Below are 14,571 nucleotides of genomic sequence, written 5' to 3'. Positions count from 1 at the left end.
TCGTAACTTATTTATTCATATTCATTCAGTCGTATTTATTAAGCACTTACTGTGTGTAGAACACTATACTAAGTGCTTGAGAAATAAAATACAACAGTAAACAGTGACACCCCCTTCCCACAGTGAGCTCATGGTCTAGAGGTGTGGAGACAGACATCACTACAAACAGATGAAATTACAGATATATACATAAGTGCTGTCGGGCTGATGGGGAAGGTGAAGAGGAAGTGAAGCAAGTCAGGATGATGCAGGAGGGAATGGAAGATAAGGAAAAATGGGGCTTCTTTTGGGAAGGCCTCTTGAAGGAAATATGCCTTCAGTAAGGCGTTGAAGTGAGGGAGAGTAATTGACTGCTGGATATGAGGAGGGGGGTTGTTCCAGGCTCAGGGCTGGATGTGTGCGAAGGGTCAGCAGTGATGAAAGAGCCACGTTTAGGGGCACCATGGGAAGGTTAGCATTAGAGGAGTGAAGTATGTGAGCTGGGTTATAGAAGGAGAGAAGCAAGGTGAGGTTGGAGGGTTGAAGATGATGGAGTGTTTTAAAGCCAATGGTGAGGAGTTTTTGTATTGGAGATGGATGTGCAACCACTGGAGATTTTTGAGAAGGGAGGAGGGGGGTGAAATGTCCTGAACTTTTTTTGTAGAAAGAGGACCGGAGAGTGGAGTGAAGTGTGAATTGGAGGGGAGAGAGACAGGAGGTTGGGAGGTCAGCAAGGAAGCTGATGCAGTAATCTAGGTGGGATAGAATGAGTGATTCTATTAACGTGGTAACAGTTTGGATGGGGAGGAAAAGGCAGATTTGAGCTATGTTCTGAAGGTATAACTGACAGGATCTGGTGAAGGATAGTATAAGTGTGTTGAAAGAGAGAGAGAGGAGTCAAGGATAATGCTAAGGTTAGGGGTCTGTGAGATGCGGAGGATGGAGAGTTTCTTCAGTGATGGGAAAGTCAAGAAGAGGACAGGGTTTTGGGTGGGAAGATAAGGAGCTTTGTAATATATAAAAACCCTAATGTATGTCTTCCTCCTGGATTGTATGCTCATCGTGGGCAGGGATTCTTTCTATCAACTGTTTCATTTTACCTTCCCAAACACTTATTACAGTGCTCTGAACACAGTAACTGCTCATAGAATGCCAATGAGGGATGGATTTCTGAGTCTCTCAGAAATCTTCATCTCCATCTGTCTCTCCCTCCTTGACTTGTCTCTATCTATAGTCTTTCTGTCTCTCTTTGACTCACACTGTCTCTTACTGACTTGGATTCACTGCCTTACCATCTCCATCTAATTCACCAATTCTACCTCTCTCTTCCTCCGTCTCTCTGTTGACTCTCTGAGGGGAATAAACTGAAGTGGTAGAACTCTCACTTGACATGTGAGAGGTAGCAGGTTGGTTGCCTACATTTCTACATGTATCTGTTTCCTACCCTCTAGACAGTAAGGTTGATATTTGGGAGGGAATGTCTCCTAATTGTGTTGTACTGTATTCTCCAAAGCTCTTAGAACAGTGGTCTACACAGAGGGAATGCTCAATAAATACCACTGATTGATGGTTTGATTTCTGTCACTCCTTCTGCCCCCTCTCTCCCTCATCTCCTCTCTCTCTGTGACTCTTTGTCTTTCTGTCCTTTCCTCTGACTCTTGACACTCTCTGACTGTATCTCTCAATGTGTATATTTGTTTCTCTCTAGTTCTCTCATTTTCCAGACTGTACTACTGAAGATCTCTTCTGATACAGCCGAGTGAAGAGAATGGATGCCAATGAACATGGCTTTGGGATTCTTTTTCTGTTACAAATTGTCTTTGGGGTCTCAGGGAATGTGTTCCTCCTCCTGGTGTATGCAAACGTGGTCTCCACCACCCATCAGCTGAATCCTCGGGACCTGATCCTAGCCCACCTGGCCCTGGCCAACAACATGGCCCTTCTCAGCCGAGGGATCGCTGACATCCTGTCTTCTTGGGGGCTGAATAATTTCCTGGATGATGTTGGTTGTAAAATCCTCTTATACATTTATTGGGTGGCACGGGGTCTTGCCATCTGCACCACCTGCCTCCTGAGCGTCTTGCAGGCTGTCACCATCAGCCCTGGCCTCACCCAGTGGGCAGGAGTCAAAACCCAGTTCCCCAAGTACATCCTCCCCTCCTGCCTCTTCTTCTGGATCCTCAATCTGCTCTTTGACGTGACTACACCGATGGACACCGTGGGACCTAGTAACAGCACCAGTATAAATAGGGTCATCCTCCTGAAATACTGCTCTTCCATCAGGACCAGTGCAGGCTCAACCCTGGCGTTCGCAGTGGTGCTCTCCCTCCGTGATATATTCTTCGTGGGACTCATGAGCATGGCCAGTGGCTACATGATATTTGTCCTGCACAGACACCACCGGCAGGTCCGACACCTCCACAAGGCTGGCTGCTCCCCCAAGGCAATGTCCGAGGTCAGAGCAGCGAAGAGAATCATTGCCCTGGTCACCCTCTACGTGCTCTTTTATGGACAAAACACAATCACCCTGAGTTTTTTATTAAATATGAAGATAAATTCCACTCTCATTCTTAACAGCAACGGCATTATGTCTTTAATGTTTTCAGCTGTCAGCCCATTTCTGATGATTCTCAGCGACAGGAGGTTGAGGATGTTCTGGAAAAGGGATTCTCATACTCCCAACTGAAATCCCTCTTAGGGTCTTGGGAAATGGTGCATGCCTGATGGGGAGCGGGGGAGATCCAGGGCTGTGGAGAACAGGATAGCTATGGAACTTGGATGGAGAGGTTAGAAACACCCTGTCCTACAAGTCTCATTCTCTTGTATACCCGGAGGTCTGGTACCTCCATCTACACTGATCTGGCTTCCATGTCTGTCTGTGTTTGTGACCTGGAAGCAGAACTGCCTGGTGTCCTGGTACCCTGTTCCAAGTTTCCCCATGGCCAGTGATACCAAACAATGCCTGATAATTCTGAGTCATTGGTTTGGGGAAAAGGGATAACCCAGAACAGGCAAACAGTCAGAAACACTGGGGGTAAGTTCAGGGCTGTCATGGTCTTCCAGCATTCCCATGATGCATGGCTTTGCATACAAGGACTAGGCCAGGCCAGGGAGAGTGAATACCTCATGCAAACCATCCCCACTACTGCAAATACAAATTTGTGCACATATCTTGCTGGACAGATCATGCTTCCCCATGACTGGTGTCTGACCAATGCAAATCAAAATGGTAAAGAACCAGATAATATGCATGACTGAGTTTTTATGCACACAGTGGGCAATTATGGAAGAAATTCACTCTCAACAACACAGTCCTAGATAAAATTTCACCATCAGAAGTGGAAATGGGAAGGAGCATGGTCTAGTGAGTAGAGCACAGGCCTTGGAGTCAGAAGGCCCTTTGTTCTAATCCTTGTTCTGCCATTTTCATCCATTCATTCAATCGTATTTATTGAGTGCTTACTGGGTGCAGATCACAGTACTAAGCACCTGGGAGAGAACAATGTAACAATAAACAAACATTCTGGAAAAGCTTGGGGTAGTGACTTCACTTCTCTGAGCCTCAGTTACCTCAGCTACAAAATGGGCTTTAAGACTACGAACTCCACGTTTGGCAGAGACTGTGTCCAACCTGATTAACATGTGTGAACCCCAGTTCTTAGTTCAGTGCCTGGGTGCTCAGTACAGTGCCTGGCCCATAGTCAATGCTTGGCTAATACCACAAAAAATGCCTTTGAACCAAAGGACAACTCTATTGCCTTTCTCATTATTCTTGTTATTTTTGTCGTCTTCATCTTTATTATTTACTATTATTAGAAGTAGTTGTCATATTAGTAATTATAGTGTAATAGTAATAGAAGTGAGAGCACCATTTACAGTACAATGCACTCTTTCTTAGTGCATTGTACTGTACTAGAAACTTGGAAAGTATAGAAAAGCAAAAAGATACATATCAGCCCAACTATCTGACCAGAGAGACCACCATAAAAATAAAAATAGCAGATTATAAGCACCATGAGATCCGGGATCTCCCTTTTAACTCTAGTCTGTGTCAGAGTCCAGTACAATGGATTTGGTAGACCTGATCCCTAACCAACAAGAATTGCAGTCTAGAGGGGATGCAGGCATTAAAAGAAAGTACAAAAAGGGGAAATGCCAGAGTTTAAGAGATGGACATAACACTGTGGGGCTGGGCATGGGTTATCAAAGTTCTTAAAGGCTACAGCCTAGGTGATGTAAAGTGGAAGGGAGAATAGGGTTGGAAAGGCCTCTTGAGGGAGAGATGATGAAGTTAATAGTGATGTTGACATTGATGGTGAGGATGCTGATGAAGATGAAGACTGATGATTAAAAGGATTCATAGTAGAGATATTGTACTTGTTTCCTACTAAACATGATCAGAGTTTTCTCTGTAATAGTAGCATTAAACAAATTTATTAGTCACCTTCTGAGTGCCAAGCACTGTACTATGAGCTTAGGAGGGCCTCATTTTTGATGTTCACGCGTTGGCATTCATCTTTTTTAAGTACCTATTGAACTAAGTGCTGGGATAAATACAAAGAATTACAATCTAATCCATCAACAGTATTTTTGAACACTTATTTTGTGCAGAGCACTGTACTAAGTACTCAGGAGAGTTCAAAAGACATGATCCATACCCTCAAGGAATTACAAGCCAAGCCAGGTGGAGGGAGGCATGGAGAGTGAAGGGGCAGATAAAAAAGTATATTACAGATAGAAATAAGAAGGAATATTACCATGTACATGCTTGAGAAATAGTTATATAAGATAGGTACAAATGTGTACAATCTAAGAGGGAGGGGTAGCAGGTATCACATCTCCATTTTACTGATTAGGAAACTAAAGACCATAGAAGGAAAGTGACCTGCTCAAGGTGACACAATAGGCCAGAGGCAGACCTGGGTCTACATCCCGGTTCTCCATTTTTACAATTCCATGCTCATTCCTCTGGAATTCAAGGACAAGGACAGAGGGTAGACAGAGACAAAGAAGGATAACGATGGATTAAGAATAACTATAAGTAATGATGCTAAGAAATCGGGATAATAGGATTAAGATTGGAAAGTTTTCCAAGTGTCTGTAATTTTAGGAGACTCAATTTCTCCAAATATTCTATAGGTTCCTGCACTTGGGAAGCTTATCTGCACAGTGGCAGCTACAGAGAGCCAGTCTTAAGGTGGCTCATTGCTCCAGCAGACAAGGACCTTCAGGTCGCGGCCAGTTTACCAGGACTCCCTCCTAAATTCTGATGAGGCCCCTTTGTCTTGAGAAGACAAAAACTCCTAATGGTTACTCATTCCTCTCTATGTCAAAGAGAGCCTCACCAGTAGCTTTAAGGCAATCCACCAGTTTGTTTTTTGTTTCATCCTACCTGTTATAATCACAGTAGTATTTGTTAGCAACTGTCTCTCAAACATTGTTCTAAGTACTAAGGTAGATACAAGGTAACCAGGTCAGATACAGTCCCTGTCCCTGTCACATGGTGTTCACAATCTCAATTATTATCAACATTATTATTACCCCCTACCCTTCAACTCTCTTCTCCCTTTGCCTCTCCCAGGGTCTCTGCTCTCTACCCTCATCACTATGCCCCTTATGTCACTCAACATGAGCAAGACTGAGCTCCTCATCTTCCCTCCCAAACCCGGTCCTCTCCCAGACTTCTCTATCACCGTTGATGGCACGACCATCCTTCCCGTCTCTCAGGCCCGCAATCTCGGTGTCATCCTTGACTCGTCTCTCTCGTTCACCCCACACATCCTATCCGTTACCAAGACCTGCCGGTTTCACCTTTACAATATCGCCAAGATCCGCCCATTCCTCTCCACCCAAACGGCTACCTTACTGTTACGGGCTCTCGTTATATCCCGGCTAGACTACTGTGTCAGCCTTCTCTCTGACCTCCCTTCCTCCTCTCTCGCCCCGCTCCAGTCTATTCTTCACTCCGCTGCCCGGCTCATCTTCCTGCAGAAACGATCTGGGCATGTCCCCTTCTTAAACAGCTCCAGTGGTTGCCTATCAACTTCCTCTCCAAACAAAAACTCCTCACTCTAGGCTTCAAGGCTCTCCATCACCTTGCCCCTTCCTACCTCTCCTCCCTTCTCTCTTTCTACCGCCCACCCCGCACGCTCCGCTCCTCTGCCGCCCACCTCCTCACCGTCCCTCGGTCTCACCTATCCCGCCGTCGACCCCTGGGTCACGTCCTCCCGCGGTCCTGGAACGCCCTCCCTCCTCACCTCCGCCAAACTGATTCTCTTTCCCTCTTCAAAACCCTACTTAAAACTCACCTCCTCCAAGAGGCGTTCCCAGACTGAGCTCCTCTTCTCCCTCTACTCCCTCTGCCATCCCCCCTTTACCTCTCCGCAGCTCAACCCTCTTTTTCCCCTTTTCCCTCTGCTCCTCCACCTCTCCCTTCCCCTCCCCACAGCACTGTACTCGTCCGCTCAACTGTATATATTTTCGTTACCCTATTTATTTTGTTAATGAATTGTACATCGCCTTGATTCTATTTAGTTGCCATTGTTTTTACGAGATGTTCTTCCCCTTGACTCTGTTTATTGCCATTGTTCTCGTCTGTCCGTCTCCCCCGATTAGACTGTAAGCCCGTCAAACGGCAGGGACTGTCTCTATCTGTTGCCGACTTGTTCATCCCAAGCGCTTAGTACAGTGCTCTGCACATAGTAAGCGCTCAATAAATACTATTGAATGAATGAATGTCTCTGTTCCCCTGTTCCTCAGTCCCTCTGCCCCTCAGCTCTCTATTCTCTCCCCCTCAGCTTTCGATTTATGAGAAGCAGCATGGCTTAGTGGAAAGAGCATGAACTTGGTAGTCAGGGGTCATGGGCATTAATCAGGGCTCTGCCACTTGTCAGCTGCATGACTTTGGGAAAGTCATTTCACTTCTCGGTGCCTCGGTTACCTCATCTGTAAAATGGGGAGTAAGACTGTGAGTCCCAAGTGGAACAACCTGATTATCTTGTTTCTTCCCAGGGCTAAAAATAGTGCTTGACACATAGTAAGTGTTTAACAAGTGCCATTATTATTATTATTATTATTAATTTCGATTTTCTAGGTAGGATAACAGGTGAAGAGATGTGAAGTGGCATGCCCAAGTTCACACTGCAGACAAGTAGCAGAGTAGGACTCGAACCCAGGTCTTTCCAACTCCTAGACTCATGCTCTATCCACTAGATCACTTTGCTTTTATATCCATACTCTTCTCCCACTCCATACCCGCTTGCATTTTTCTTTCCTCTCAAGCCAACCTAGTCACTGTACTTCATTCTCATCTCTCCTGCCACAGACCTCTTGCTCATGCCCTCTCTCCCCCTGAAAGCTACCTCCCGATTCACATCTAGCAGACCACAGATGTCCCCTCCTTTAAAGCTTTACTGAAATGCTGGAATGACTATGACAGTACCCCATAGTGCACTTAAAATGACAGATTCAAAAAAACAAAAACAGCTCACAAGACTATAGTAAACATAAAATACTTTGCGGTCAAAATGAAAATCAACCAAATCCTGACACCAAATATTCTCTGTTCTCATTTAGAGAAGCAGTGTGGCTCAGTGGAAAGAGCACGAGCTTTGGAGTCAGATGCCATGGGTTCGAATCCCGGCTCGGCCACTTGTCAGCTGTGTGACTTTGGGCTGTGTGACTCTGTAAAATGGGGATTAAGACTGTGAGCCCCACTTGATTCCCCCGTGTCTATCCCAGCGCTTAGAACAGTACTCAGCACATAGTAAGTGCTTAACAAATACCAACATTATTATTATTATTTACCCTAGTTCCTTATATCAACTGGGAACTCGGTTCCTGGATCTTCTAAAAACCACTTATCAGGAATTCATGTTGTTCAAGTCCCACAATGCCTTTCTTTTCAGGTACAAGAGCTGAGGGCCAAACCTAATTCAGGGAGAGGGTGTGAAGAAGGGGAGGGAAAGAGAGAAAGTGTAGGAGAGGGAAAGGGAGCATGAAGGGGGAGGGACAGGTAGTGGGGGAAGAAAGAAGTGCAGGTATAGCACTGATGGTGCAATGTCCTCCCATGGGCACCTCTGATGTGATAATTGGCGACAGATAATAGCGGGGAGAGACCTGGGCTCATCTTTTTCCAGGCTAGTAGTCAAGAGAGAGGGGAGTTTGAGAATTTCCAGAGAGGTCCCAGTCTGAGTGTCAAAGTGGATTAGAGCTCAGTGAGTCACAAACTGACACCTTCCGTCTCCCCTTCCTCCACTCACACACACACTAATCATTCCTTGAGGGAGTGGAGAGATGAGAAAAGTTTCTTATAAATGCTGCCTCGGTCTTGTCCTGAAATAGTCTTCCTGTCCAAGAGCTGCCCTCCCAGGTTGAATGCACAAGCGGTGCGGGTAAGACAAAATGGCATTTTAGAAAGGTGATCCAGGCAACAGAGTGAAGTCTGGACAGGAATGGGAAGAGCGTGGAAGAAGAAAGACTAGTGAGGACGGGTATACTCTAACAATCTCTTCACTGGTCTCCCTGCCACCAGATGTAACATGTACGTGTGCGCGCACACACACACACAAACACACAGAATCTTGTCCTTGGAATTTGAAAATGTAAGTGATGGTGTTATTTGCCCATTGCTGTGTGAGTATGAAACATCTAAGGGAACAGATACAATCCTGGCTGCATTATGCATACAATCAGTCCATCAGTGGTATTCATTGAGGGATTACTATGTGCAGAGGATTTTACTAAGCAGCTGGGATAGTACAATGTAATAAAGTTGAGCACTTGATTGAGACTGAACTGTTTGAAAGAGTACAAAAGAAATAAATCATCATGATAGAGTAAGTAGGCAAGACTGCCTCTTATTGCTCTGTCTTTGTAGTTAGCAACATCTGAGCTGTTTCTCCTTTGCCTCTTACTTTCACAATCCTAACAGAGTTCTGGCTGCAACACCACCTTCCTGATCACACTGCATCATGCTCATCTCTGTAGAGCTTTTGATTCCTAGGTGGGATTTAGCATGATCTGAGCCTTTGATTCAGCATGCACTTAAAATGGACTCCTCTACCCTCCTTGATTTCCATTTTCAATTGCAGCATTCCAGGAAACAGTCGTTTGGGTATTCTGCTGCTGGCCATGCTTCTCTGACTCCCTCTTCCCCAGCACAACTATGTTGCACTGGGAATAGCTTCAGTGTTTAGGAGATTGACTACATTCCAGTTCTTTGTGGCCCACAGTATTGCCTTGATTTCTGATGCTGACACTATGACTCAGAATCATGCCAATGGAAACTCTCCTGTCATCAGAAATGATATCCATAGGGGTAGGGTGTCCACATAGTAATTAGACAGAGTATGACAAGTGCCTGCACCAGGATGGTGGCCACTGTGATGGTTAGGAAGCAGTTGATCCGGAAAATATTATGAAGGAAAATCCAATGGGATTTAGCTGCAGACTGAATATGAGAATAAAGAGAGCTAGGAGTCAAGGATGATACTAAAGGTTGGGGTGGGATGGCAGTGTTGGCAAATGTGATGGGAAAGTTAGGTGAAGAAGAGACTATGGGAGGGAAGATGAGGAGTTCAGTTTTGGACATTTTGAGCTTGAGACCTCAGTGGGAATATGTGTGGAAATGACATGGAGGGAGCAGGAAATCCGAGATTCTCATGGAGGAGAGAGATTTGGGTAGGTGAGATAGGAATGGGAGAAATCCTTGTGGAAACTCGAATTCTAGGAAGTCACCAGACTCCTCCAGATCCTGAGGCAAAGGATCAGTTCCACCTGAACTGGAACCCAGGCTCGCATCCTGGGAAAGGCTTATTACCTATTTGTTAATATCATTCTTACTCTTATTTTTATTCTTAGCCTCTTCTTCTTTCATTGTTATTATTGCTATATTTGTTATTCACTTGCTATGAGTCAATCTCAGTTCTGAGTGCTAAGGTAGATACAAGTTAATCAGATTGGACATTACCTCTGTACCACATGGGGCTTACAATTTAGGTTGGAGGGAAAAGAGGTATTTAATCTCCATTTTACAGATAATGAAGCTGAGGCATAGAAAAGTTAAGTGCTTCCCCCAAGGTCCTACAGCAGGCAGTTGACATCGCCAGGATTGCAACCCATGTCCTCTAAGTCCAAGGTCTGGGATATTTCCTCTAGGTCATACTGTTTCCACAACAGATTTGAAACGATTTTTATATTGGATGGAGCAGTCAGGAGAAGCAGGAAAGGGTGTCCACAGGTCTGGGGTGAATAGCATCCAGACAACCTTCATTAGAAGGGAGGGTTGGGCTATTCGGTGTTCTATGCCTCCACCGAGGGCAGGGCCCAGTTGAGCCCCATTCCAGGCCAGCAAGGCTAGAGAGAGCCCCTTATTCAGAGCAGGATGATAATCGTAACACTAATACAGTAATAATAATAAAGCCATGATTTTTTTACTCCAAAATGCTGTCAGTCAGTGGCATTTTTTGAGTGCTTACGGGGTTCAGAGTACTGTACTGAGGGCTGATCACTAGATATATCTCATGCCATCCTCTCTCAGGATCTCTGTGCCATTGGATTTATGACTGTCACTTTATAAGTGAGGAAATTGAGGTCCAGAAAAGTGGAGTGATTTGCCCAAAGTCTCCCGGCAAGCACATGGTAGAGTCCAGGCTAATAAGGATGATATATCTTAAGTGGTTACTATGCACCAGCATCTGGGGTAGAAACAAGGCAACCAGATTGGAAACAGTCTCTGTCCTCTGTTGAGGCTCAGAGTCTAATACAGAGAGAGATGAGGGATCTCATCCCCATTTAAGAGTTCACAGCCTAAATAAGAGTGAGAATAGGTATCATTTGATTCACATTTTATCAATGAGGAAACTGAGGTCCAGAGAAGTTAAGTAACTTTTCTAAGGTTCCACAACAAATCAGTGGTGGAGCCGAGATAAGAAACCAGGTAAATCTTCATTTCTGCACCAGACTCTACTCTTCCTCTCTCTCTCTTTGCCTTTCCCTCCCTTTGCTTATGTCCTTTATTCCCTCTTCCTCTCCCATTTCTCGTTCTCTCCCTGTCTCTTCATTTTTTTTCTACTCCTGTCCCTTCTTTCTTTCTATTCCTGCCCCTTCTCTTTTTATCATCCACGTCCCTTCTCTCTTACTCCCCAGGCCTTTCTCCCTGCTCTCCTAGTCCTTTCTCCCATTTCCCTTTTTTCTTTCCACTCTTCCTTTTCTCCTCTCTCCTCCCCACCTCTTCTCAACATTGACCACTTTACACTTTCTGGCCTCACCTCCTGGCCACCTACTAGAATGGGCTTGGAGGCAACAGAACTTCTCTTGTTCCCCTAAAGCCCACCCTGCTGTGAGCCCACCCTCAACCAGAACATAGACTAGGTCTCCATCCTGTTCAGGGCAGGGCTGGTATCAGACACTGAGCATGCTCAGTGAGCTCCCACTTTCTGGTGCCCACGAATCATTATTCATCACCTATGTCTCCTGTCCCTCCACTACTAGACCCAAGAGGTGGAGTGCATAGGAGGCCAGAGAGAGGGAGATTCCTTCTACTGTGTTTCTCTGACTTTTTTGGCCTCTGTCTCTCCAGCTTCAACTGTCTGTCCCCTTGTGTGACTGTTTGAGGCCCACTTTGTTTATCTATGTTTCTTATTGTCATACTCTGTTTTTGTTTCAGTTACTGTCTCTTTCTGTACATAATAATAATGGTGGTTTATTTTAAGCACTTACTATGTACCAAGCACTGTTCTAAGCACTGGAGGAAATGCAAGGTTATCGTGTCATCTCACAAGGGGCTCACAGCTTTAATCCCCATTTAACAGATGAGGTGACTGAGACAGAAGGAAGTTAAATGACTTGCCCAAAGTCACACAGCAGACAAGTGGTGGAGCTAAGATTAGAATCCACGACTTCTGATTTACAAACCCGTGCTCTTTCCACTAAGCCAGGCTGCTTCCATATCCAAACATAGACATAACATTTATTTATAGTCAATCATTCATTCCTTCGACAGTATTTATTAAGTGCTTACTGTGTGCAGAGCTTGGGAAAGTACAATACAATGATAGTGTACGAAGTGCTTGGGAAAGTACAATACAATAATAAACAGTGGCATTCCCTGCCCACAATGAATTTACGGTCTAGAGGTGTGGAGACAGACATCAATACAAATGAATGAAATTACAGATATATACATAAATTTTGTGGGGCTGCTGGGGGTGGGCTGAAGAGCAAAGGGTGAAAGTCAGGGTGACGCAGAGGGGAGTGGGAGATGAGGAAAGTGGAGCTTTGTCTGGGAAGGCCTCTTGGAGGAGATGTGTTTTCGATAAGGCTTTGAAGTGGGGAAGAGCAATTGTGTGTTGGATTTGAGGAAGGAGGGAGTTCCAGGTCAGAGGTAGGATGTGTGCCAGGATTCAGCAGTGAGACAGGAGGGATCGGGGCACCATGGGAAGGTTAGCACTAGAGGAGCGAAGTATAATGATGTAAATAATAATGGTATTTGTTAAGTGCTTACTTATGTTCATTCATTCATTCATTCATTCCTTCATTCAATGGTATTTATTGAGTGCTTACTATGTGCAGAGCACTGTACTGAGCGCTTGGATTGTAGAATTTGGCAAGCATTGTTCTAAGCGCTGGGGTCAATACAAGGTGATCAGGTTATCCCACGTGGGGCTTACAGTCTCAATCCCCATTTTACAGATAAGGTAACTGAAGCACAGAGAAGTTAAGTGACTTGCCCAAGTCACACAGCTGACAGGTAGTGGGGCCAAGATTAGAATTCATGACCTCTGACTCCCAAGCCACTAAGCCATGCTGCTTCTCATTAAGCCATGCTGCTTCTCATGAGGGCTGGGTTCTAGAAGGAGAGAATCGAGATGAGGTAGGAGGGTGCAAGGTGATGGAGAGCTTTAAAGCCAATAGTGAGGAGTTTATGATATTGAGGGGGATGCACAACCACTGGAGATTTCTGGGTGGTGGGGTGACTTGTCCTGAACACTCAAGTGGGAAGAGACAAGAGGTTGGGAGGTCAGTAAGGAGGCTGATGTAGTAATCTATGAGAAAAGGATAAGTGATTGTATTAATGTGGTAGCAGTTTAGATGGAGAAGAAAGGGCAGATTTTAGCTATGTTGTGAAGGTTGAACCGAAAGGATTGGTGAATATTTGAATATGTGGGATAAAAGTGAGAAAGTCAAGGAGAACACTAAGGTGATGGGCCAGTGAGATGGATAGGATGGTGGTACCAACTACGGTGATGGGAAACTCAGAAAGAGGACAGGATTTGGATGGGAAGATAAGGAGATCTGTCATATATTAAGACATTAATATATGTCTTCCCCTGGACTGTACGCTCGATGTGGTCAGGGAAACTATCAACTGTTTTATTTTACCCCTCTAAACACTCACTACATTATTCTGAACACAGTAACTGCTCATAGAATACCGTTGAGGGATTGATTTATATCTCTCTCTTGCTCTTCATCTCCATCTATCCTTACCTCCCTGATTGTCTCTATCTATTTAGAACTCTTTCTGTCTCTGATTCACTCTGTCGCTTTCTGCCTTGGTTTCGCTGCCTTACCATCTCCTTCTAATTCATCAATTTTGCCTCTCTCTTTCTCTGTCTCTGTCTCTCAACTCTCTGAGGGGAATTAGTTTAAGTGGTAATAATAAAATTGTGGTATTTGTTAAGCACTTACTATGGATCAAAATGCTGTTCTAAGCGCTGGGGTAGATACAGGGTAATCAGGTTGCCCCACGTGGGGCTTACTGTCTTAATCTCCATTTTACAGATGAGGTAACTGAGGTGCAGAGAAGTTGAGTGACTTGCCCAAAGTCACACAGCTGACATGAGGCAGAGGCGGGATTAGAACCCACAACCTATGACTCCCAAGCCCGGTCTCTTTCCACTGAACCACACTGCTTCTCTAGAGCGCTGCTTCTCTAGAGTGGTAGAGTGCTCACTTGGCATGGAAGAGGTAGCAAGATCGTTGTCCACATTGTCTACTTTTATCTGTTTTCCCCACTCTAGACAGAAAGGTTGTTAAATGTCAGGGAATGTATATCCTAATTCTGTTGTACTGTACTCTCCCAAGCGCTTAGAACAGTGGTCTGCATATAGTGAGTGCTCACTAAATACCACCAATTACCACAAATTGACTAACTTCTATTTAAGCCTCTCCTCTATTTCTTCTCTTCTCTCTCTGTCTCTTTGTCTTTCTGGCTCTTTCTCTGACTCTGTCTCTCTCTGACTCTGCCTCTCAATGCATATATGATATATATTATTATATATATTATAATATATAATACAATATCGCCAAGATCCGCCCTTTCCTCTCCACCCAAATGGCTGTCACTGCTACAGGCTCTCGTAATATCCCGGCTAGATTACTGTCAGCCTGCTCTCTGATCTCCCTTCTTCCTCTCTCTCCCCACTCCAGTCTATTCTTCACTCCGCTGCCTGGCTCATCTTCACCAGGACGTCTCCACCTGGATGTCGGCCCGCCACCTAAAACTCAACATGAGCAAGACTGAGCTCCTCATCTTCCCTCCCAAACCCGGTCCTCTCCCAGACTTCTCTATCACCGTCGATGGCACGA

General features: G+C 45.0%; 1 protein-coding gene and 1 pseudogene across 1 annotated transcript; both read left to right on the top strand.

Moving 5' to 3' along the window:
* On the top strand, window positions 1,748-2,420 carry ORNANAV1R-PS3043 (vomeronasal 1 receptor ornAnaV1R-ps3043 pseudogene; annotated as a pseudogene).
* On the top strand, window positions 1,748-2,665 carry ORNANAV1R3032 (vomeronasal 1 receptor ornAnaV1R3032). Its single transcript, NM_001253424.2, has one exon. The coding sequence runs from the start codon at window positions 1,748-1,750 to the stop codon at window positions 2,663-2,665; it is 918 nt and encodes a 305-aa protein (NP_001240353.2).
* Window positions 2,666-14,571: the final 11,906 nt, after the last annotated feature.

Source organism: Ornithorhynchus anatinus, unplaced genomic scaffold, assembly GCF_004115215.2.
Source record: "Ornithorhynchus anatinus isolate Pmale09 unplaced genomic scaffold, mOrnAna1.pri.v4 scaffold_198_arrow_ctg1, whole genome shotgun sequence".
NCBI lineage: Eukaryota > Metazoa > Chordata > Mammalia > Monotremata > Ornithorhynchidae > Ornithorhynchus > Ornithorhynchus anatinus.
This window is presented reverse-complemented; position numbering and strand designations above follow the sequence as displayed.

Bases quoted from the DNA above. Each gene is read 5' to 3' on its own strand.
- ORNANAV1R3032 (NM_001253424.2), top strand. From the start codon at position 1,748: ATGGATGCCAATGAACATGGCTTTGGGATTCTTTTTCTGTTACAAATT.